We start from the raw sequence: 25666 nt of genomic DNA, 5'->3' as shown, positions 1-25666 counted from the left end.
TGTTCTTATGTGACACAGGGTGTTGGACTGGAGGGGCCACTGGCCTGATCCAACAGGGCTTCTCTTATGTTCTTATGTGACACAGAGTGTTGGACTGGAGGGGCCACTGGCCTGATCCAACAGGGCTTCTCTTCTGTTCTTATGAGACACAGAGTGTTGGACTGGAGGGGCCATTGGCCTGATCCAACAGGGCTTCTCTTCTGTTCTTATGAGACACAGAGTGTTGGACTGGATGGGCCACTGGCCTGATCCAACAGGGCTTCTCTTATGTTCTTCTGTGACACAGAGTGTTGGACTGGAGGGGCCGTTGGCCTGATCCAACATGGCTTCTCTTCTGTTCTTATGTCTGGGGCAGTGATGCTCTGTATTCTTGGTGCTTGAGGGGGCAACAGTGGGGGGCTTCTGGAGTTCTGGTCCCTCTGGTGGACCTCCTGTAGGCACTTGGGTTTGGGCCGCTGTGTGACACTGGTGGCTCCCAGAGGCATACCTGTTCTGCAGGGTCCTTCCCAGAGGAAGGCTTGTCCCACTCCAGCTCACAGCCCCCCCCCCCCCGCTTCTCAACAGGAGGGCAGGGCTAGCAGGAACAGCCTTTGTCTACATTTTAAAAAAAACCCCATTTCTTGCATTTTAAAATGGTCGAATTCGAACTCTCCGCCCAAAGAAAGAGCACTCCAGAGAGCCGCCTCTCTCTCCCTCTCTCTTTCTTCCCCGGGACTGCATAGAGGGTCGAATTCTAACTCTCCACCCAAGCAAGAGCCTTCCACAGAGCCGCCTCCCTCTCCCTCTCCCCTCCGGGACTGCGAAGATGGTCGAATTCGAACTCTCCACCCAAAGCAAGAGCCCTCCAGAGCCACCTCCCTCTCTTTCCCGGGACTGCAAAGCTTCTCCGCCCCGCAGGGCTTCCTTGCAAGGAACAAAGCAGGAGACAAGTGGCACACTTGGAGCTGCCTTGCAAGGAGCCCTCCCCGGGATCCGGCTGCTGGTGCAAGGGGGGGGGGGCTTTCCCCGGCTGCTTCGCCTTCCTTCCTTCCTTCCTCCCTCCCTCCTTCTCGGGGGCACTTCAGAAACTTCCTCCCCCCCCCCAAAGAGCCCTTTTTCCTCCCCCCCCCCCGCGGCCTCCCTTGCAAAACCGGCCTTGTCCCTTTAACCCCCGCAGTGCTGGACAGAGATGAAGCCGCTCCCGGGCCTGTTCCCAGCTCCCGGACCCGGCTGCGCTTCTTCCAGGCTGGGAGGGAGGGAGCCCCACTGAAGGGGAGGGCTGGTGAGAGCTCCCCCCACCCCACCCTAAGAATGCAGCCATTTGTCCCTCCCTCAAAAGGAAGAGGAGGGGGAAGCATAGTCTCCAGGAATCTCCCGAGCAGGAGGTGGCAAGCGTCTCCCCAGGGCAGCCCCCCCACCCCGAGGCTGGTGGGGAGGAAGAGGCGCAGGGGGTCTCCCAGAGACCCTAAAGGCGCTTTGCCCTTCTCCGCCTGCAGCACCGCAAGGGTTAAAGGGAGCGCGCGGAGAGGCCCGGCCAGGCGGGGGGGGGGGGCAGGAAAGGGCGGGGTTAATCTTTGGGGGGGGGATTGGCAGAGGAAACAGGAAATGACTTAGATCTGGAAGGGGAAGGAAGGAGAGCATCTTTGCAACAGCCGGAGACCGGGAAGGTCTCCCTGCGAGTAAGTGTGGGGGGGAGATGCAGAGGGGAGGAGGGAGATGCGGGGGGGGGGGCTTTTGCATTTGCCGGGGAGTGGAGATGGAGCCTTTTTGGAATGCAAGAGAGATTTCTTAAAATGCAGCCGCTCCTTCTCCGGGCTCTCTCTGCTGCTGCTGCCCTCCTCCCCTTGGGGGGCCTGGCTGGGAGGGGGGGCAGAATGCGGCATGGGGGGCTGGAGTGGGCCCCATCCTTCCTCCGAGAAGCACCCCTGGAGATCCGGGAGCCACAAGGTGGAAATGCAATCCTTTTGTGATGGAGGGGCAGGCATTCCTGGCCACGAGGCGGGGGGGGGGGAGTTCCTGCCTGGCTCGTTGGCGCTATTAAGCGGAGCTGGGGGGCACAGAGACAGTGAAGAAGAAGAAGAAGACTGCAGGTTTATACCCCACCCTTCTCTCTGAATCAGAGCCTCAATCTCCTTTGCAATGGGAAGGAAATGAGCAGGGGTCAATTCGCACCTTTAAGACCAACCAATTTTTATTGAGAACGTGAGCTTTCGTGTACTCTTAAGCACCCTTCATCAGATGAGGAATCCCGCACAGTGAGCAAAGCCACACAGAGCTGAGCAGAGCCACACAGAGCTGGTAGGCGGTGGCCCAGAGTGCGACATGGTAGAGATTTCACAACCAATGACAGTGTAGTGAAATTATCTGGTAGGCCGTGGTTTAGAATGTAAAATGGTACAATGACAGAATAGCAAAATTAACGAAGATTTCAGGTTTTCACGGCTGGCATCATCATTAGGGTTTGTAGAATCTTTCAGGCTCAAGTGCCGTGTTCTACTGGAGAAAGTTTTTCTTCCAGACGTTTCGTTCTCAGCAAAATTAACAAATTGAGCAAACCTTTGATCTGAGTAACGAGAGCATGCCCGCTTGGATCTATCTAAATGGGAAGGGAAAGGAAACGAAAGGCCCCCTGTGCAAGCACCAGTCGTTTCCGACTCTGGGGTGACATTGCTTTCACAACGTTTTCATGGCAGACTTTTTTACTGGGTGGTTTGCCCTTGCCTTCCCCAGTCCTCTCCGCTTCCCCCCCAGCAAGCTGGGGACATTTTTGACCGACCTCGGAAGGATGGAAGGCTGAGTCAACCTCGAGCTGGCGACCTGGAAACCCACATTCCACCAGGGATTGAACTCAGGGTGTAAGCAGAGCTTCGTACTGCAGGACTGCAGCTTTAACAGAAGTGGAACTGTAGATAGTTAACCCCATCGGTCTTTTTCCTCGTTGCAGTGCTGTAATCACAATAAAGCAAGCTAGTCACGGTGCTACCTGCCTCCTGGGGTATCAAACCCCGTCTTTAACACCTTCGCCCCTGAGGAGGCCACATCGTCATGGGTGGTTTTGGCCTTGCCTGGCATCGGTGGGCAGAGGAGAGGCAGAGCCCTCTTGGCATCTCATCCTCCTCCAGATCTCCTGCTGAGGGAGGCCTGGACAAGTCCAAAGGGAGTCCGGGGAAGACAGAAGTGATGCCGGATGGGAAGGGGAGGGGTCTTGAAGAGCCTGCTGCTCCCCCCTTTCCCTGGAGTTCAGCTGACCCTGGCAGAGCAGGGAGGGAGGGGAGGGTTTACTGGACCCTCCAGAATTGCTGGAGAGGGAAGTTAAGGCAGTTGCAGAAAAGGCTTCCTTCCTTCCTTTCTTCCAACTTGCTCTACCCTTAACTTGATGCAGCTGGTGTGGCCACCTGAATCCGTGTCTTGGTGGCATCCAGACTCCTGCAATGCCTTCCACGTGGCTGCTCTCCCCTTTATGTGGGAAATACCCAGTGGGGGCAGAATGCCACAATCAGGCTATTGCTGGCAGCTAGATGAAGCAAGGGCAATACCCCCTTTCTGCCGTCTCCCCAGCAGTTACCCAACTCAGTTTACAGGGGGTTGGACTAGATGACCCTGGAGGTCCCTCCCAACTCTGTGATTCTATGATCCTGGTCTGCAGGCTAAGCAACGAGGCTCCATCTGATTCAGGGGGCGGGGGGGATCACTAGGTGTCTTTTGAGCCCAAGAGGAAGGGAAGGAGATGGAAGAGGAGGACACAGAAGGACCTGGAATTGGCAAGGGCTCAAGCAAAGGTCTCCATCCCCTCCAAGCAGGGAGTGGTGAATCTGGGGAAAGAGCTGAACCAGAGGTCTTGCCTCGGGAGACTTGGACTGCAGATGTACACAGCCAAAGGTTCAGGCAGTTCCACTACCAGGAGGCCGAAGGGCCCCGAGAGGTTTGGAGCCAGCTCCATGGGCTGGAGCCAGAGAGGCACAAAGAAGCAGATCGTGGAGCTGGTGATCCTGGAGCAGTTCCTGACTCTCCTGCCCCAGGAAATGCAGGGCTGGGTCAGAGGATGTGGGCCGGAGACCAGTTCCCAGGCGGTGGCCCTGGCCGAAGGTTTCCTCCTGAGCCAGGCAGAGGAGAAGAGGCAGCCAGGACAGGTGAGGGAGCTTCACGCAGTCCATTTGAGCTGTGACCTTCCACCTTAGCCTAAGGCCTCCCTGCCCAATATGTATCCCTCCAGGCACTTCCCCAGGGTTGCTAGACAACCAGACCCCTGATTCTTGCTGCTGTGGTTGAAGCAGCTCTTTTGATGGATGCAGGGATGGGGGTGGGGCAAGATTTGCTTCCTTGTTCTTCAGCCTTCCTGCTCTTCCCTGTCTCTCTTCCTGCTGTTCCAGATGTGGGGACCATCTGTGAAGATGGAAGTGGAGTTCTTTGAGGAGGAAGGGTCTCCTTTGGAGGAAGAGCAGAAGGCACAGGCACAGGAGTGTGCCCAAGAGGCCCTCTCACACGGTAAGGGTGCCCTGTGGGCCCATTGTGCAGTTGTTGGATAGAAGGCTCAGGAAAGGAGGAAAAGGAAATACTTCTGTGCACCACACAGGGTGGACTTCTGGGACTGACTGCCATAGGATATAATGGTGGCCACTCACTCACTTGAAGGTATTTGTGGAGGGCAATTTCATTCTCAATAGAACTGTGTCAGAATTATAAGAGAGACTAGGTCACGTCTGACCTAGTCCCTTTCTATATATTCTTGTATATCAGTCTGAATTAGCTGATAAATCTCTGTAAGTTTATTTGCCCCATAAGCTTTTTCTGCCAGCCAGTTTTCCCTCTAAGCTGAGTCAGCGTGAGCTAGCTCACAGCTTTTTTAATTCACATATTTCTGTCTTAGCTTGGGAAGGACGGCCCCAGAGCAATGCAGTAGCCAAATAGCTTTCTCACAACTCTAATGCTAGTAGCTAACGAAGTAGAATTTTTGCTCACGAGACTCCACGGCTTAGAGGGGCTAAATGCTGGCAGCCTAGGCATAAAAACGACAAATCTGTCATGTAGATGTGCCTTTGTCTGAATTCATATTGGGCATTCCCCAGCCTCTTAGTGCCTGGCTACAAAGCCCAAATATATATAAATGAGATGTACGAGAGTTGCCATGTCTGGCCAGATCTTTTTGACATCTCAGCTAATAAAATATATCTGGGTAAAATAGACTGAAAAAAGTATAGATATGGGGTTTCTGGCTTTGTTTGGGGCTGCTTGGTGAATACCCCGTCTGTGTCGGTCTTAATCTTTCATCCCAGAAATCTTATCTTGTTCTTTCTAAAGCATACACTATATCAGGTATTGTGGTCTTCTGTATATCCTAATGATAGTGAATATATGCTTACCGTGTATTACTTGTGTGTGTTTTTAAGAATTTATACATAGCTTTTGTTCAGAGTAACTGTCCTCTCTCTCTCTTGGGAAGCCTGTGATCCTTAAGTCTAACGGGGTTGAGGATCTTAAAAGGCTGAACCCCTAAAATCCCCCCCAAAAGAACATTAGAGAAGCCGTCTTGGATCCGGGCAATGGCCCCTCTGAGGCGGGATTTACTTTTGTACACCTTATTGTACCCTTAGTAACCCAAACAACCTCAGGAACTGGCACAGATAAACTATTACACTTAAGTTTCTACTTTGGTCAGAAGGCTGGAAACACATAAGCGAAAAGGCAAAACAATAGATAACATTAGTACAGTTTCCGGATACAGTTAGAAGGTTAGGCATTTAGAATTCAGACGAACTTTACCCAGCTCTTGCAGTTAAGCTTACACTATCTTATAATACCTGTTAAAACATTAATTCTATTAAAACCTAAATCCCATTCTAATAGCTCATTTTAATACAGCAGCTAGAATCTTACTGGCACAGAAATGGAAACTTCAGGAAATCCCCAATAGACTAGATTTGATGGGGAAAATCTTGGAGACGGTGGAATCAGACTATCTATCCCAGTTGTTGGCTGGGAAATCTTAAGGAAGATGCAAGGAAACACTGGGAGAAGCTATATGCATGGTTAGATACTTAACACATTCTGGTGTGAGCTTCTATTCTTATCTTACCTCTTAAGATGTATACTAACTGCAGAAAGGTACTTCAGTATAGACAGATAAACAGGTAATCCTAGTATCAATTTACAATCTGTATAATATTCTATATATATGAAGATATGGTGTAAAATGAATAATAATACCTTAATGTTATTTTATTTGAAAGCTTTATTATCATGCAGAACGGACTATAACTGCATTTCTAAAACTCAATTTTCTATTCCCACTTTCCCTTTTCTCTCCTATCTTTGGAAAAGCAATAAAACTTTAAAATACAAAACCTAAATCACATTCTATATTAGAGCTATATTCTATGTTTGAGGCCTCAAACAGAAGATGATAGATTTATGGCTTGAAATTAACAAGGGTTGTTAATTTCATGGTTTGACCAGCGTAGAGACCCCTGTCTCTCATGCAGGCAGCCCCCTTACTCTAAATCCCAGGGTTTATAAAGCGTTTTCCCCACAAACTGGTATCACAATCTATATCATATGAACATATGAAGCTGCCTTATACTGAATCAGACCCCCCTGGGTCCATCAAAGTCAGTCTTGTCTTCTCAGACTGGCAGCGGCTCTCCAGGGTCTCGAGCTGAGGCTTTTCATGCCTACTTGCCTGGACCCTTTTCAAGTTGAAGATGCCGGGGATCGAACCTGGGACCTTCTGCTTACCAAGCAGATGCTCTACCACTGAGCCATTGTTCCTCCCCAGGGGACATATATCTTATCTGATATATATGCATCATCTACATTCCAGAGCTGCCATCATCTACATTCCAGAGCTGCACCTTCAGATGGCCAGTTATCTTTTCTCCATCCGGTTCCTGCTCATACCATATAAGGCTAAGTTTGCCCTTAGATAGCCCTTAACTTTCACCTAGCTTCTACTGTCCTAGACTCTCAGTCTAAGCTGGATAGTGCTGGATAGCTTGGAGCTCTTGTGGCTAATTTCATAAAGAGGACCAAAAGAAATTCTACCTCCCTCTCCAATCCAAGACTTTGTGTCCCACAATGGCCAAAACCCAGGCACCAATATGAGGACAACCAATGGAGGGACCAGAACTCCAGAAGCCCTCCCACTGTTACCCCACAAGCACCAAGAAGACAGAGAATCACTGTTTGTACCTTGTGGCTAATAGCTGCTTGTGGACCTCTCCGCTGAGAACATTTATCCTATCCACTCTTGAAACTGTCTGTGCGTGTAGCCACCACCACGTCCTGCGGCAGAGAATTCCCTGTGTAGTTTGGTGTAGTGGTTAAGTGTGCGGACTCTTATCTGGGAGAGCCGGGTTTGATTCCCCACTCCTCCACTTGCACCTGCTGGAATGGCCTTGGGTGAGCCATAGCTCTGGCAGAGGTTGTCCTTGAAAGGGCAGCTGCTGTGAGAGCCCTCTCCAGCCCCACCCACCTCACAAGGTGTCTGTTGTGGGGGAGGAAGATAAAGGAGATTGTGAGCCGCTCTGAGACTCTTCAGAGTGGAGGGCGGGATATAAATCCAATGTCTTCATTTATTTTATTTTATTTTATTTATTTATTTATTTAAGATTTATACCCCGCCCTTCCCACAAGTGGCTCAGGGCGGCTTCCAATAGTAGATCCATCAAAATTACACATATAAAGGGATCCATATTTAAAACAGATAAAACAGATAAAACCCTAGTTATTAATACACATAAATATTTCAGCTATATATAAAAGGAATCCAGCAAGTTACAGTAAAATTCTCAAGCTAAGTATAGGCTAGCCGGAAGAGGGTCGTCTTACAGGCCCTGCGGAACTGAACAAGGTCCCGCAGGGCCCTCACCTCTTCCGGCAGCTGATTCCACCATGTAGGGGCCATAACAGAGAAAGCCCTTTCTCTGGTGGACTTCAACCGGGCTTCCTTCGGCCCAGGGATAGTAAGGAGATTTTGTGTTCCCGACCTCAGTACTCTCTGGGGAACGTGCGGGGAAAGACGGTCCTTCAGGTCCTTCATCTACCTCACAGGGTGTCTGTTGTGGGGGAGGAAGGTAAAGGAGATTGTGAGCCGCTCTGAGACTCTTCGGAGTGGAGGGCGGGATATAAATCCAATATCTTCTTCTTCTTAATTAAAGTATTCCTATCTCACATAACATACTCAAGGCAGCTCGAAAAAGAAGCTTTGGAGGTGGGGCAATGGGTGGGTGTGATGTCTCACCCCACTGAATATCTAGATGTGACATCAGAAGATCAACAGACTCTGGAAACCACGTGATGTTACCCTTGGTTTTTTAGACCTGCTAATGGCACATCTGGATTTTTGGACAGTTCTGATTGTGATGTATCTTAGACCTCATTTATTTCTCCCCCCCCCCCCAAACGTGGATTCAAGGGCACATTGGAGGGCCCAGGCACCCAGAGAATGGCGTTCTTGGGCCTTTTGTCTGATCAAGCCAAGATGCTGTCAAAGTTTTGAGCTCTGGAGTTCACAGGATAAGTTTCAAATGTCACGGAAGTTGGAAATGTGCTGACAGTGTTTACAACTCCCCCCCCCTCCCAGCCTCATGGGAAACTGAGGCTCCTCCACCCCCCCCCCCCCCACACACACACTGAGTTTACTCAGAATTTCAGTGCACATGGCAAGGTTTCACATTGCATGAATCAGGTTTCAAACAAGCAAACATAAAGTCTAGGCTGACACCCTTTCTTCCAAAATTCTCTCCCTCACAGGCAGTGAAGAGACGGTGCTGAGTCTTTGTGGAGGAGTGGAAACGGCCGCTGCCCCTGCAGTCCAGGTAGGGGAGATGAGCGGGGGACCGCCTGAGTTCCCCCCTCTTCCTCAGGGGGGCTTTTGCTCCTGCAGTTGCTGCTCATGTGTCTGAGCGAGAGGGGCTCTGAAGGCCGCTCCCTTTACCCCCCTGGCAAGCTCTCCATCCTGCACCACCCCAGAATGCCCCTGTCCAGAGTACAGTCTTGACTGGGACAGTCTCTGATGAAGGAATATTCTTTTCCTTTCAGGGTCCCTTTTCCTTGGAGGAGGTGGCTGTCTCATTTACTGAGACAGAAAGGGTTCTGCTGGAGCCGGACCAAAGAACTCTGTACAGGGACATAATGCTGGAGGACTATGGGAACGTGGCCTCTCTGGGTAAGGATCTTTCATGGGTGCCAAAGGGGTAAATTGCTGCCCTTGCATTGAGGCGTGAATCAAAATATTGACGCGCAGAATGTCCCTGTGAGGCTCGGTCTTGTACTCAGCCCTTCTGGAGGACTCCAGGAGCTGAAGAGGCAGTGAAAGTAGCCAACATACTGGGCTGGCCCAGCGGCCCCTGCAGCCAGTGTTGTGGCGAGCAGGCAAGGCCGGGTGGGAGTCAGGGCCCGAGATGGAGACAGACAAAGGCCTCCTGTCACTCTTCCTCCTCCTCTTCTCTCTCTCCCTCCCAAAGAAAGCAGGGATGTTCAAGAGGCTGCAGTGGAGACAGACGAAGGGCTGGAGAGTCTCTCAAGAAGATCTCAACCCAATATTCCCTTCCCGAGGGAGCTGGCTGCCGGTGAGTGTGCTGCCTCGTTATGTCAAGGGGATGGGAGAAGAACAGCCACGGTAGATTTCAGCTTCACTTCTAAGGAGCTGTTGGGTGGGTAGAATTACAAAGCCTTCGGGAGAAACAGAGGCTGTTTGGGGACTGAGATCTTAGGAATTTTTCCTGGGACTGACCTCAGTTGAGGCTCTTTTAGTCCCTTAGCAGGTGAATTGCCCTTAAATACTGGATATTCTAGGGAAAGGTGAGCTATTTACTTAAGGACAGCTTTGCTGGATGAGTCAGACGCCCATCAAGCTTTTTCTACTATGGTCATTCACATGTCTCCAGGCCTCCCCTCCCCTGCCCAACAACTCGCATCCCTTCCTAAAACCACGGAGGTTCCCTTGGAACTGCGGGGCTCCCTCGGAGAGGTACTGACTTCTCTCTCTAGCCTAGGGGGCAGATGGGATCAGAGCCTGAAGACCAGCTCCTCTTCTCTCTCGTCACATCTGTAAGGAAACTCTCTGTACAGTCACAGGACTAGAAATTACGACCGCTTTCGGTGATTCGCCTTCAAAAGACCTGCATGGCAAGGAAAATTGGGAGTACGGAGGACCCAAAGCGTGCTTATGAACGGTTCCTCATCCTTTTGGAGAGACAAGTGGGATACCGCAAGGATCTGTCCTGGGACCTGTTTTGTTTAATATCTTTGTGAGGTTTTGCCAGTTACAGATCCCAGTTAACTAAGTGCATATAGAAATGGCCAGATTTTTTTGGAGATCAATACAGAGCAATGACCTTCTTGGTAAAACAAAACCAATAATATTCCAGGCAGAAAAGGCACACAAGCTAAAGCCAGCCCCTTTGTGGAGAGCAAGTTTGGTGTAGTGGTTTAGTGTGCGGACTCTTATCTGGGAGAACCAGGTTTGATTCCCCACTCCTCCACTTGCACCTGCTAGCATGGCCTTGGGTCAGCCAGAGCTCTGGCAGAGGTTGTCCTTGAAAGGGCAGCTGCTGTGAGAGCCCTCTCCAGCCCCACCCACCTCACAGGGTGTCTGTTGTGGGAAAGGAAGGTAAAGGAGATTGTGAGCCGCTCTGAGACTCTTCGGAGTGGAGGGTGGGATATAAATCCAATATCTTCTTCTTCATCTTCTTTTGTCCGGTAAGATTCCCAGACGTGGTGTACAACATGAGAAGTCTTCCATGGCTGTTTAAGGCTATCTGGTCAGAGCCAGATGTTACCACGGTTACCAGAGAACAGATCCATGGCTAACGTCTCTCTTCTGCGCATCTTGTGAAAAGTCACTAGCAGGCAGAATGCCGGAGCTAATACTGTCAGATACACGTTTGTAAATGGATATACATTTGCCAAAAGAAAGAATGAATATACATGATTATGCAACACTGCAGAATGGCTATAAGTGACTGAATATGAGTTAAAAAACTCCTGACTCTGGAATCCGATTGTCAGGGAACCTGACAGTGTTTATCATTGATTGGAATGGAGTAGTATAGAATCATAGAGTTGGAAGGGACCTCCAGGGTCATCTAGTCCAACCCCCTGCACAATGGAGGAAACTCACAAATTTTTGTTGTTGTTATTCAGTCGCACAGTCGAGTCCGACTCTTTGTGACCCTATGGACAAAGTCACGCCAGGCCCTCCTGTCTTCCACCATCCTCTGAAGTCTGCTCAAATCCGTGTTTGTTGCATAAGTAATGCTGTCCAGCCATCTCCTCTTTTGCCGTCCCGTTCTTCTTTGGCCTTCTGTCTTTCCCAGCATCAGGGTCTTCTCCAGGGAGGGCTCCCTTCTCATTGGGTGACCAAAGTATTTGAGCTTCAGCATCTGACCTTCCAGGGAACAGTCAGGGTTGATTTCCCTTAGGACTGACTGATTGGATCTCCTTGCAGTCCAAGGGACTCTCAAGGGTCTTCTCCAGCACCACAGCTCAAAAGCATCTATTCTTCTGCGCTCGGCCTTCCTTATGGTCCAGCTATCACAGCCATATATTACTACTGGGAATACCATCACTTTGACTACACGGACTTTTGTTGGCAGGGTGATGTCTCTACTTTTTATTATACTGCCCAGGTTCGTCATAGCTGTCCTCCCAAGGAGAAAACGTCTTTTAATTTCATGGCTTCTGTCACTACTTCCATGTCTTCCCCTTCTATTTGCCAAGGTGTGATGGGGCCGGATGCCATGATCTTAGTTTTTTTGATGTTGAGTTTCAAGCCTCCTTTTGTGCTCTCCTCTTTCACCCTCAACAAGAGGTTCTTTAGGTCGTCCTCACTTTCTGCCATTAAAGTGGTGTCATCTGCATATCTGAGGTTGTTGATGTTTTTCCCAGCAATCTTAATTCCAGTTTGTGCTTCATCCAGGCCAGCATTCCACATGATGTACTCTGCATATAAATTAAATAAGCAGGGTGACAGTATACATCCTTGTCGAACTCCTTTTGCTACTCTAAACCAATCAGTTGTTCCATAACTGTTCTGACAGTTGCTTCTTGACCCTTATACAGGTTTCTCAGGAGACATGTGAGGTGGTCTGGTACTCCCATCTCTTTAAGGACTTGTTGTAATCCACACAATCAAAGGCTTTAGCATAGTCAATGAAACAGAAATAGACGTTTTTCTGATACTCACAAATACCTCCCCCTAAATTCACAGAATCTTCATGGCTGTCGGATGGCCATCTAGCCCCTGTTTAAAAACCTCCAAGGAAGGAGAGCCCACTACCTCCCGAGGAAGCCTGTTCCACTGAGGAACCGCTCTAACGGTCAGGAAGTTCTTCCTAATGTTGAGCCAGAAACTCTTTTGATTTAGTTTCAACCCATTGGTTCTGGTTCTACCTTCTGGGGCCACAGAAAACAATTCCACACCATCCTCTAGATGACAGCCCTTCAAGTCCTTGAAGATGGCGATTCTATCACCTCTCAACCGCCTCCTCTCCAGACTAAACATTCCCAGCTCTTCAACCTTTCCTCATAGGACTCGGTCTCCAGACCCCTCACCATCTTTGTCGCCCTCCTCTGGACCCGTTCCAGTTTGTCTATATCCTTCTTAAAATGTGGTGCCCAAAACTGAACTGCTTGTTAAATTTGCAGATGATACGAACTTGGGAGGGTTAACAAATAAAATAGAAGACAGAGTCAAGATACAAGATAATCTTGACAGGTTAAAAACTGGGCTAAAATGATTAAAATGCATTTTAATGAGGATAAATGTAAAGTTCTCCATATAGGTGGTAAAAATGAAATGCATAAGTATAGAATGCGGGAGCCTTGTCTCAAAAGCAGCATGTGCAAAAAGGATCTAACGGTCTTTTCAGAGCAGACACTGAACACAAGTCAGCAATGTGATGCAGTAGCTAAAAAGGTAAATGCGATTTTTGGCTGTAACAACAGAATTATAGCATCCAGATCATGCAAAGTGGTGATCTAGACCTCACCTATAGTATTGTGTTCCGTTTAGGGTACCACAATTTAAGAAGGATCTAGACAAGCTGGAACGTGCCCACAAGAGGGCAACAAAGATGGCGAGGGGTATGGAGACCAAGTCCTATGAGGAAACATTGAAGGAGCTGGGAATATTTAGCCTGGAGAGGAGATGACTGAGAGGTGACATTATCACCCTCTTCAGCTTCCTGAAGGGCTGTCATACAGAGGATGGTGCAGTCTGTTCTCCCTCTGTGGGTGATTCCCATCCATCCTTCAAGAAGGCAGGAAATATTTTTTTCCCCTACTTTCTGTTGGTGCCTTCGGAATGACTCTCCTTTCAGTTCTTTTCCTGCCTCTACAGGGAGAACGGCTTAGGTCAAGCCTTGCCTTTATCTAATTCTTAAACTCTAGATTTTTCTTACATATTTTTCCTCATAACTATTATTATTATTAGTGAATCCGCCTCATCCCAGCCAATGCCAGGCTCTAGGCAATGTAGAACAAGTACATAAAATTAATAAAGCCAGTAATTCAAAACAATTGCAACCCAACGAACATACTTTATAGTACCTTTTAACTATCTTAATATATACATCCTTTAATTCCTTCAGTGTTCTTCCTTATATTCTAACTCATTTTGGTGAAGACTAATAAATAAAATCTGCTACATTTTCCCTCAGAGGAGAATATCCCTTCATGTTCTGTGTTTCCTTTCTTTATCTTACCACTTTTCTCTTCTGCCTCCCTCCCTCCCTCTCTCTTCAAGGGATCTAGAGAAGCTATAACATGCCCAGAGGAGGATAACAAAGATGGTGAGAGGTCTGGAGACCAAGCTGCAAGAAAAAGATCAGCTTAGAGCCAGCTGATAAATTAAAGCAAGTTACTGGCCTAAGATTTGCCAGGGACTGTCCGATTTTTAGTTTGCCAGAGCTGCTGATTCATCCAAATTAACAGCTGGGTTGGAGGAGGCAAAGCTGACCCACTGGCAAACAAAAAATGGGACAGTCCCTGATAAAACTTAGGTCAGTAGCTTGCTTTAACTTATCAGCTGGCTCTAAGCTGATCTCTTCCTTACACAAGTCCTGTGAGGAAAAGCTGAAGGTGCTCGGTATGTTTAGCTTCTAAAAGGACACGACTGAGAGATGATATGATCACCATCTTCAAGTTCTTGAAGGGCTATCATGTAGAGGAGGGTGCGGAGATGTTTTCTGTTGCTCCAGAAGGTCAGACCAGAGCCAACGGGTTGAAATTAAATCCAAAGGGTTTTGAGCTAAACCTGAGGAAGAACTTCCTGATAGTTAGAGTGTTTCCTCAGTGGAACAGGCTTCCTTGAGACGTGGTGGGCTCTCCTTCTTTGGAGGTTTTCAAACAGAGGCTAGATGGCCATCTGCCAACAAAACTGATTCTGTGAACAGAGGCAGATCTTGAGAAGGAGGGTGGGAAGGGCTGCATCAGTTCTTAGCTCTCATGGCGCTTTCTTACTTGTCCAGGGAAATGCCAATCACTGCTTTGCGGTCAGGAAACAATTTTTCCCCAGGCCAGTGTGGCCACGGATCCTGGAGGGTTTTTGTTTTTGCCACCTTCTGGGAATGGAGCAGGGGTCACTGGGGCTGTGCGGAGGGGAGGCATTTGTGAATTTCCTGCATTGTGGAGGAGGCTGGACTAGATGATCTTGGAGGTCTCTTCCCACTCTATAATTCTGTGATTCTAGGGCAGTGATACCGAATCTTTTAGAGACCAAGTGCCCAAACTGCAACCCAGATTGCACACTTGCTCCCTCACAACCCCCACTGCAGCCGCCCCCCAACTTCCCTCCCTCCCCGGAGCTGCAATGCAGCCGCGCTCTGTGGCCCCTCTCCAGTTTGAGAGCCAGTTTGGTGTTGTAATGAAGTGTGCGGACTCTTATCTGGGAGAACCGGGTTTGATTCCCCACTCCTCCATTTGCATTTGCTGGAATGGCCTTGGGTCAGCCATAGGTTTCACAGGAGTTGTCCTTGAAAGGGCAGCTGCTGTGAGAGCCCTCTCAGCCCCATCCACCTCATAGGGTGTCTGTTGTGGGGGGAGAAGATATAGGAGATTGTGAGCCGCTCTGAGTCTGATTCAGGGAGAAGGGTGGGGGGGGGGTACAGCTCTGCAGTTCTTCTACTTCTCCTCCTTCTCAGAGGTGTGCCGAGCCGCGCTGTGCCAAAGCTGGACCCTATCGATGCGGCCGGTGCACCTTCTAGCTCTTTGAAGCCCCCACAGGAGAAGGCTTCGCTCTCCCTCACTTCCGGTTCTAGAAGGAGTGGGGAGAAGCCTTCTCCCACGCAGGCTTCAACGAGTTAGGAGGTGTCCCAGCAGCATCAAAGACGGTAGGGTCCAGCTTTGGCACAGTGCGGCTCAGCGCACCTCTGAGGAGGGGGGTCACAGAACGCGGCCACATTGCAGCTCCAGGGAGGGAGGGAAGGTGGGGGCAGGGGGACCATGGGGGGGGAGCCAAGCCTCGTGCACGGGGTGGGGGTCGGAGCTCATGTGCTCACAGAGAGGGCTCTGAGTGCCCCCTCTGGCACATGTGCCATAGGTTTGCCACCACTGTTCTAGGGAAAGATCCTTGCTACCTTTTCCCTTAAAGTACATTTTGGGAGTTTTGGAGAGGAGATGGATAGTCAGAATACAGGAGAAGCTCCACAGGAGGGCAGGCTAGGAAAAGGGTTGTAACCAGTAGCTCAGGAAACAATATGCACAATAATTAATCATGAGCTTCTGATGTCTTCTTGTCTGAGAGGTGATTTTACTTCCTTCTTTATTCCAGCAGGAGATGGCGAGGAGTCAGTTGGGAAATTTCAGGGATTCTCTCAGGGAAAAGCCATGAATGAAAAGACTGAAGGAAACTTTGAGAATAGAGATGGACCAGAGAAGCAGGAAGGAAACTGTGGAGTGAAGAGGATGGTGAAGCCCATTCCTTACCAAGAAGCGGGCTTCCATGAAATCCCAGACCATAGCCATAACCAATGGACTCCCTCCGAAGTGAACTTATTCATCTGCTCCAAGACTGGAATGACGTTCTCCAATTGGAGAAAGGGTAATGTATGTTTTCCAAAGCACAGTATAATGAACGCATGGAAATGCAGTTATTGCGGAAAGTATTTCAGATACAGACCACAGTTGCTTCTACACCAAAAAATACACGCAGCACAGAAGCATTTTGAAGGCACAGAAGGACGGAAGAAATTCACTATTATTTCCAGTCTTCAAAAGCACCGAAGGACCCACACAGGGGAGAAACCTTTTGAATGCTCAGAGTGTGGAAAGAGATTTAGTCAGAGTGGCCATCTTCAACGACATCAAAGAGTCCACACAGGGGAGAAACCGTATGAATGCTCAGAGTGCGGAAAGCGATTCAGTCAGAGTGGCAGTCTTCAACAGCATCAAAGAACCCATACAGGGGAGAAACCATTTGAATGCGCAGAGTGTGGAAAAAGATTCAGTGTCAGTTCCAGTCTTCGAAAGCACCAAACAACCCACACAGGGGAGAAGCCTTTTGAATGTTCAATCTGTGGACAGAGATTCAGTCGGAGTGCCCATCTTAAAAAGCATCAAAGAATTCACACAGGGGAGAAGCCTTTTGAATGTTCAGAGTGCGGAAAGAGATTCAGTCATGGTGCCAATCTTCGGTATCATCAAAAAACCCACACAGGGGAGAAACCTTTTGAATGTTCAGAGTGTGGAAAGAGATTCAGTCGGAGCAGCAATCTTCAACAGCATCAAAGAACCCACACAGAGGAGAAACCATTTGAATGCTCAGATTGTGGAAAAAGATTCCGTGACAGTTGCAGTCTTCTAAAGCACCAAACAACCCACACAGGGGAGAAGCCTTTTGAATGTTTAAAGTGTGGACAGAAATTCAGTCAGAGTGGTCGTCTTCAAGAGCATCAGAGAACCCACACAGGGGAGAAGCCTTTTGAATGCTCAGAATGTGGAGAGAGATTCAGTCGTAGTGCCAGTCTTCAGTATCATCAAAAAACCCACACAGGGGAGAAACCTTTTGAATGTTCAGAGTGCGGACAGAGATTCAGTCGGAATAGCAATCTTCAACAGCATCAAAGAACCCACACAGGGGAGAAACCTTTTGAATGTTTAGAGTGTGGAAAGAGATTCGGTCGGAATGCCCATCTTCAAGAACATCAGAGAACCCACACTGGGGAGAAACCTTTTGGATGTTCAGAGTGTGGAAAGACATTTGGTAAGAGTGCCCATCTTCAGGACCATCGAAGAACCCACACAGGGGAGAAACCTTTTGAATGCACAGTGTGTGGAAAGAGATTCAGTTGGAGTGGTTATCTTCGGAAGCACCAGAGAATCCACACGGGAGAGAAACCATTTGAATGCTCATATTGTGGAAAGAGATTCAGTCAGAGTTGCCATCTTCAAGAACATCAAAGAACTCATACAGGGAGAGAAACCCTTTGAATCCTTAGAGTGCGGAAAGAGATTTAAGTTGGACATTTTGACAACATCTACCAACTGACATAAGGAAGAGCCATGTAATCCCTTAGGCCGGGAAAAGAGTTATTTTCTTATTTCACAAGTAAAAGACAACCAGAAACTACATAAAGCAGCGAAATAATATAAACTTTGCAAAAATCTTTAATCTAATCAGAAATCTTTAGCTGTGTCTGAAGCCCTCAGATAGATCCCGGAAGAATCCTCAGATAGAAGCCCTCAGATAGATCCTGGAAGGCTCTGCTAGCTTAAGTAGATCCAAGATCAGCTCCTGTCTCTTTTAGCATGGAGGATTCCACAGGAGGGAGTGTTAGATGTTTAAAAGGCCGAAATTATTGTGAGTTCTCACTCTAGGCCTTTTCTATCTAAAAAGATAGGAATATGGGCTTTTTCACACAGTCTATGTATTCCGGTATGGAAGCTGGTCAGTTACTGAACAGTAACGGGTTTCTGCTGTCATTTCAGACAGACCCGATTCAGTAACTGGCTGCTACCGGAATACTCTCACCTTTTCACACACTCCCGCGGCTGTCCCGGTAGTGAGGCGTGCCTGAGTCGTTACAAACAAAGAGCAGCTTCTTCCACTTTTCAACCCCTCCTTCCGGGTTGAAATCGCTATGGGGTGCTGTGTGAAATGTCCAGTATCTAACCCGGGAGCAGTTTTCGCGCCCTTTTCCGCCCGCCGGCGTGCGCGATCTCCGGCTTTTTTTTTTTGGAATGTCGGGCTAAGATCGCTATAGCGCTATAGCGACGTATCACAACAGCATCACCATAGGAATGCCTGGACTCCATTAAGATGCCAGATATCGCCACCGCTGAAACCTGGTAACTTATCTCAATAGAGCCTAGCCATCTCTATGGTGTTGCTATTGTGATACGTCGCTATAGCGCTATAGCGATCTTAGCCCGACGTTCCAAAAAAAAAAAAAGCTGGAGATCGCGAGCCGGCAGGCAAAAATGGCTGGTGCTGGTGGAAGCGAGATAAGAGCGGAACAGTGTGAAATGGCTCGCTTCAATCACGGAACCCTACCGGAAAAAAAAACATGTGTCTGAAAACTCCCATCCCTGTCTCGGATTACTGCAAGCGGCACAATACCGACTCCCTTCCGGTTTCCACTGGTAAGTGTGAAAAGGGCCCATGTCTCTCTGTCTTTGTGCTGACACAAGGAAAGAATTGCTATTTCATTATAACCTTCCACATTGTCAGAATTAACATCTGGACGCAGGTGGGAAACATGTTGTCCCATTCAGTTCTGATCACAGGACGTAGGAACTTTTTCTAGAATCCAGGAACTTCTGACGAAGCTTTGAAACATAAAGTTTGTGATTAGTATTTAATGATCACAGCCAGATATGTGAAAAACAAGAATTGTTGCCTGAATCTTTTGGTGAGATTCATTGAGAAGAGAGGACTGAATTTTGTGAATATATAGATATAGTTTAAAGGTTTTTATATGTCCCTGGCAGATGATGCTTCCAGAAGAGGATTGTGGAGGAGAGATAAGGGCTACCCGAAGAGCCTGATAGGGGTATACAGTATTGATCTGTTCCAAGTTACATTTATCAGGGATGACCTTTGTAAGCGAGTTTTTGTTAACTTTGAAATTTCGCCAACTGGACATTTATTCCCTTGACAATGATCTTTTCTAACAAATGATCCTAGGATTGTTTTTGTAAATATTCCATTCATTGTCATGTAAGCAAAAGATAAACAAGCTGCTTGGGTTTCTTGGATGGTCTCGGAGGAAGAGTGAGGTGAAATAAAGATCGTAGAAACTGCAGATTGTTTTCAGAGACACAGACTTCTGTTTGCTGATGACATTCAGCCTATATAAATGCTTAAGTTTAAATCTTATTTACAAAGCTATAGCATACTTCTATATGTTGTTAACACTTAGTTCTAAAGGAGGGTTGTGTTTTATCAGATTAACTGTGAAATATTACAGAAGCACATCTCAGGGAGCCTCACATTCAAGGTCCGAACAGAGACTCCAGCAGAGATACCTCAGAGACTCTCAAAATCCCTTCTGATATTTCAGAATCCAAAGCCTGGAGCTCCAGGGAGAAAACTCTGAAACACTGAAGCAGAGGTGACCAGCCACCTCGGACCAGAACCTCCAGAGCATTGTCTGTGGTACTGATGGAGAGTCCGGAGCAACACGCTCCACCCCCTCTCCCTTTCCCAACACAGGTCTCCCCGCACAGCGACTGAAGCAGTTGCAGCTGTAAGCACATGTCTGAAACATCCAGTAGTTTAAACCTAGGGACTGATGCCACTTCTCCCTCTTTTTCTCCTGAGGTTTCTACATCTCTCCTACACCAAACAGCAGCAGTTTCACAGGACCCAAAAGCTGGTATTTTGGCCCACCACCAATGTAAGGCTGCCTGAAGAGGTGAGGGAGGCTCCTCTTTGTAGATCTTCCAGGGGCACTGCAAGGCCTACTCGTTTGCCAGGGGTTTATGATGAAATAAATCACCTTTTTTACATAGTGCGACCACTACTGCATTCAGCCACGCTGAGGGGGTCTAGGCTAGTTCTGTCTACAGTTGTGAACAAGGACGGAAGAGGGGAAACCTACCAGTCTGGGTCTAATTTCAAGATTTCGGAGGGGGTTGGCTCAGGGCTGGGGCCTTTTAAATCATCGGGGCGCAACAATGGGGGCACAATTCCTTGATTTCCTCTGGTGACCACTGGGACCAGTCAGGTAGATCAGCTAAAGGCATCTCAAAGGGTTTAAGGGAAGTTGGTTCTTGATGGAACAGAAGTGAAAAGTGCAGGAACCGGACGTAAGAAGAAAGGGCAGACAAGGAGGGCTCATCAGCCTGGAAAACACCCGAAACTATGGCCCAGAACTTTTTAGAGTTATTTAAGAAGAAGAAGAAATTGGATTTATTTCCTGCCTTCTACTCCGAAGAGTCTCTGAGCGGCTCACAATCTCCTTTACCTTCCTCCCCCCACAACAGACACCCTGTGAAGTGGGTGGGGCTGAGAGGGCTCTCACAGCAGCTGCCCTTTCAATGACAGAATCTCAGAACGGCCTACAATCTCCTTTCCCTTCCTCCCCCACAACAGACACCCTGTGAGGTGGGTGGGGCTGAGAGGGCTCTCACAGCAGCTGCCCTTTCAATGACAGACGCTCAGAGCGGCCTACAATCTCCTTTCCCTTCCTCCCCCACAACAGACACCCTGTGAGGTGGGTGGGGCTGAGAGGGCTCTCACAGCAGCTGCCCTTTCAATGACAGAGTCTCAGAACGGCCTACAATCTCCTTTCCCTTCCTCCCCCACAACAGACACCCTGTGAGGTGGGTGGGGCTGAGAGGGCTCTCACAGCAGCTGCCCTTTCAATGACAGAGTCTCAGAACGGCCTACAATCTCCTTTCCCTTCCTCCCCCACAACAGACACCCTGTGAGGTGGGTGGGGCTGGAGAGGACTCTCCCAGCAGCTGCCCTTTCAAGGACAACCTGTGCCAGAGCTCTGGCTGACCCAAGGCCATTCCAGCAGGTGCAAGTGGAGGAGTTGGGAATCAAACCCGCTTCTCCCAGATAAGAGTCCGCACACTTAACCACTGCACCAAACTGGCTCTCCTTGTAGGTTGTAGGATGATGTAATTAGTTCCATTGGGTCTTAATATAATCAAATCTCACTTTTTTAATAAATTGTTGCAGCTGATGCTTAAGCTGAAAATATTCAGGCGGCAAAGTTACAGCCTTGGAATCACAATAACTGCTATAAACCTTACATAGCATGGTTTTGGTTCCCTCGCATTCTCAGTCAAACCGTAGATGTGTGGGGTTTACTGAATTAGTTGCCCCCCTGCTTGGGACACCCTAAATTACCGCTCAGGGATTCAGAGATACAAGATATTAGGGAATTATAGACAGACATCGATGCGCTTAAGGTCCAGAGATTCTTGAATGATTCTTCTTTCAGTGTCACCGAGAGGCCCGCCACGTTTGTGTATCCTGCTCTAAAGTGGCAACAAAGGATACCACACAGGGTGGGTATGAAAGTTTCTATCCTATTTGCATACTGTATTAATCTGTATTGTTGTTCTTAGTGCCAACAAAGGCTAACTTGGCTTGAAATGAATCACACAGCATAATAGGAAATCTGAGCGTGCCCACATGCGGCGGCAGGAGCCGTGGACGGTTCGACAAACCGAAAATTCCCCAGGGTTGCAGAAAAATGAATATATTAAGCTAAACTGTTTTTTAAAACCCCAAAGGATGAAAGCAGCAGCTGTAGCTTTAGGAAACCTATTCCCTCAGTGACTGCTGCTGGGTTTCTGTGAGTGACAGGCGGGGCGGGGGGGGGTGGATATGGGAGGGTCCATTCCAGGGGTGTTTTGGCCTTTGAAGGGGGACTCCAGGGGTGAGGCCTTGCCGGGGTTGTAGTTCCAGATTGGGGGATTCCTGAAGATGTGGGGGTTGAGTATGGTTGCCAAGTCCAATTTAAGAAATATCTGGGGACTTTGGGGGTGGAGCCAGGAGTCTTTGGGGGTGGAGCCAGGAGACTGGGGGCGGAGCCGAGAGCAAGGGTGTGACAAGCATAATTGAACTTCAAGGGAGTTCTGGCCGTCACATTTAAAGGGACTGCACAAATTTTTAAATGCCTTCCTTCCATAGGAAATAATGAAGGATAGGGGCACCTTCTTTGGGGGCTCATAGAATTGGACCCCCTGGTCCAATCTTTTTGAAACTTGGGAGGTATTTTGGGGAGAGGCACTAGATGCTATACTGAAAATTTGGCGCCTCTATCTCAAAAAACAGCCCCCCCAGAGCCCCCGATACCCACGGGTCAATTCCCCATCATTCCCTATGGGAATCGTTCATAGAGGTGCATGATGGCTCTGGGGGGGGGGCTTTCCCCGCTGGCCAGCTGGCTGGGGGAGGGGGGAAGCCTGTAAAACCGGGGGATCAGAAAAGCCTTAGCCGGATAGGATGCATTTATTTTGCATCTTTTGGTAGTCCCCCCAAAAAGAATGTCTCGAAATGCATCCAGTGATGGAGACGATTTTCAAGATTTATTCACTGCCCCCCGCGCCCCTCCCCCCCAGCAGAGAGATCCCGGAGGAGGAGCTACTTTTGGCTACGTGGAATAGACACGTTTCCAAAAACATTCATTGCATTCTGCAATGGGGGGATCGGAAGCAGCAGGGCGCCCCTCTCTCCCTCTTTCCCCCCCCCCCGGGACTGCAACGCTGCTCCGCCCCGCAGGGCTTCCTTGCAAGGAACAAAGCAGGAGACAAGTGGCACCCTTGCAAGGAGACCTCCCCGGGATCCGGCTGCTGCTGCAAGGGGGGGCCCAGGGCATGGGGGGCGGGGGGGGGGGTTGCCGGCACAGCCGGGGTTCTCCCTGCAGAGTTGCTCGCGAGCAGCCCCGTCCAGCCGCATTAGAGGCTGCGGAGGAGGGGAGGAGGAAGTGCTCCGCCTGCAGCAGGGAAAGGGTTAAAGGGAGGCCCAGCCCGGCGAAGGGGGGGAGGAGAGGGCGGGGCTATTGCTCCTGAATGGCCCCAGGGAAGAGGGCGGGGCTTCGGATCTGCGAGGGGGAGGAAGGGAAGAGGCCTCCTTGCAGCGAGATCCCGGGAAGGCTTCCTCGCGAGTAAGTGGGGGAGGGAAAGAAAGAAGCAGGGAGCTGGCGGGGGGAGTGGAGACAGACTGAGCCGTTCTGCAGTGCCATACCTTACCATACCATAGACCTTTATTGGCATTAATACAAGAATACAGTATACTTTAAAACCAACAGTGACACTATAGAATATAATAAAACCTTGAGCCGTTCTGGAGTGCAAGAGGTATTTCTTAAAATGCAGGATCTGTCTGCTGCTGCCCTCCTCCCCTTGGGGGGCCTGGCTGGGAGGGGGGCAGAATGCGGCATTGGGGGGCTGGAGTGGGCGCAGTCCTTCCTCTGGGAAGGACCCCTGGAGGAGATCAGGGACCCCTCTGGGACCCACCAGGTGCAAATGCAGGCTTTGTGTGATGGAGGTGAAAGCAGGCCTGGCCAACTTGGGTGTGAGTCCCTGCCCGGCTCACTGGAGCTATTAGGATGGAGTTTGGGGGCACAGATAAGATGGGGAGCAAGACTCAAAACCTGCCTTCCCTGGACCAACCGCTGAGCCCCCGGCTGGCTCAAAGGGTCCAATGGGGTTGCAGCACACCAGGAACTGTAGTTGGCACAGATCCGAACAGACAGCCCCGTTGGCCTGAAGTAGGAGAACAAAACAGGAGTCAATTGCATCTTTGAGGCCAACAGTTTCATTCAGAACGTCAGCTTTCGTGTGCATGCCCACTTCTTCAGATGAAGAAACAGGTACATTATTCCTCGTCTGAAGAAGCTTGCATGCACAAGGAGGGACGGTGGCTCAGTGGTAGAGCATCTGCTTGGGAAGCAGGAGGTCCCAGGTTCGATCCCCGGCATCTCCAAAAAAGGGTCCAGGCAAATAGGCGTGAAAAACCTCCGCTTGAGACCCTGGAGAGCCGCTGCCTGTCTGAGAAGACAATACTGACTTTGATGGACCAAGGGTCTGATTCAGTATAGGCAGCTTCATATGTTCACACCAAAGCTTACGTTCTGGATAAAACTGTTGGCCTCAAAGGTGGTACTTGACTCCTGTTTTGTAGTTGGCACAGATGGCCTTTTTTCCTCGCTGTGGTGCTGTAATTGCCGTAAAGCGAGCTGATCCCGATGCCACCTGCCTCCTGGTGTACCCAGCCCCGTATGTAACACCTGTGCCCCTGAGGAGGACACATCAGGTGTGGTTTTGGGCCTGGCTGGCATCGGTGGGCAGAGGAGAGGCAGCCCCCTACAGCCTCATCTCCTTCCTCATTCTCATCTCCTGCTGAGAGAGGCCTGGACAAGTCCAAAGGGAATGGGGGGAAGACGGAAGTGATGCTGGCTGCGAATGAGGGGGGGAGTCTTGAAGGGCCTGTTCTCCCCCCTTTCCCTGGAGTTCAGCTAACCCTGGCAGAGCCGGGAGGGAGGGGAAGAGGCTGCCCCCCCCCCAGGATTGCTGGAGAGGGGAGCTGAGGCAGCTGCAGAAAAGGCTCCCTTCCTTCCAGCTCAGCCCAGCCTCACCTTCCCACGGCTGGTGCGGCTGCCTGGATCCATGTCCTGGTGACATCCAGACTCCTGTAATGCCCTCTATGACTGGCTGGTCTCCCCTCAGAATCTATGTGGGATATCCAGTTGGGGCAGAATGCCACAGTTAGACTATTATCAGCAGCTGGATTACTGCCCTTCTGCCGTCTCTCCACTGGCTGCCCAGCAGTTCCCCGGCTCAGTTGAAAGGAGGGGCTCCCCCATACAAAGCCCTGCATTGCACAGGGGGTTGGACTAGATGACCCTGGAGGTCCCTTCCCACTCTAAGGTTCTCTGATCCCGGTCTGCAGACTAAACAAGGAGGCTCCATCTGATTCACTGGGGGGATCACTCGGTGTCTTTTGACCAGGGTTGGTGATGTAGCTCTGATCCCTTTTGATTTCTTTCTGCCGTTCTGATATGTTTTCCTCCTTCTCTTCATAGCCAAATAAGTAAATGAATGTTTCCAGAGTTGGAGGCTGCCCAAGAGGAAGGGAAGGAGATGGAAGAGGAGGACCCAGAAGGACCTGGAATTGGCAAGGAGTCAAGGAAAGGCCCCCATCCCATGCAAGTGGGAAGTGGTGCTGAATTTTGGGAAAGAGCTGAGCCAGAGGTCTTGCCTCAGGAGACTTGGACTGCAGATGGGCACAGCCAAAGGTTTAGGCAGTTCTGCTACCGTGAGGCCAATGGGCCCCGAGAGGTTTGCAGCCAGCTCCATGGACTTTGCAGCCGGTGGCTGGAGCCGGAGAGGCACACCAAGAAGCAGATCCTGGACCTGGTGATCCTGGAGCAGTTCCTGACTCTCCTGCCCCAGGAAATGCAATGCTGGGTGAAAGGATGTGGGCCGGAGACCAGTTCCCAGGCGGTGGCCCAGGCCGAAGGTTTTCTCCTGAGCCGGGCAGAGGAGAAGAGGCAGGCAGAACAGGTGAGGGAGCTTCATGCCGTCCCTTCAAGCTGTTACCTTCCACCTTAGCCTAAGGCCTCCCTGCCCAATATGTATCCTCCAGACACAACCACCCCTGATTCTTGCTGCTGTGGTTGAAGCAGCTCTGTTGATGGATGCAGGGATGGGGACGGGGCAAGATTTGCTTCCTTGTTCTTCAGCCTTCCTGCTCTTCCCTGTCTCTCTTCCTGCTGTTCCAGAGGTG

The 25666-nt window shown here is 49.7% G+C and overlaps 2 protein-coding genes across 2 annotated transcripts; both read left to right on the top strand.

The window, feature by feature from the left end:
* Positions 1 to 1567: 1567 nt before the first annotated feature.
* Positions 1568 to 17560, top strand: LOC132572115 (zinc finger protein 883-like). Its single transcript, XM_060238917.1, has 6 exons — positions 1568 to 1658; positions 4350 to 4464; positions 8728 to 8792; positions 9016 to 9142; positions 9441 to 9545; positions 15749 to 17560. Exons 2-6 carry the CDS (start codon positions 4350 to 4352, stop codon positions 17404 to 17406), a joined length of 2070 nt encoding a protein of 689 aa, XP_060094900.1. The 5' UTR covers positions 1568 to 1658; the 3' UTR covers positions 17407 to 17560.
* A 7418-nt stretch (positions 17561 to 24978) lies between these two features.
* LOC132571387 (zinc finger and SCAN domain-containing protein 31-like) lies at positions 24979 to 25491 on the top strand. Its single transcript, XM_060238184.1, has one exon. The coding sequence runs from the start codon at positions 24979 to 24981 to the stop codon at positions 25489 to 25491; it is 513 nt and encodes a 170-aa protein (XP_060094167.1).
* The last annotated feature ends 175 nt before the right edge of the window (positions 25492 to 25666 follow it).

The sequence above is a fragment of the Heteronotia binoei genome, chromosome 5 (genome assembly GCF_032191835.1).
Source record: "Heteronotia binoei isolate CCM8104 ecotype False Entrance Well chromosome 5, APGP_CSIRO_Hbin_v1, whole genome shotgun sequence".
Taxonomy (NCBI): Eukaryota; Metazoa; Chordata; class Lepidosauria; order Squamata; family Gekkonidae; genus Heteronotia; species Heteronotia binoei.
The sequence above is the reverse complement of the archived record's forward strand: the minus strand, read 5'-3'. Positions and strand labels throughout refer to the sequence as shown.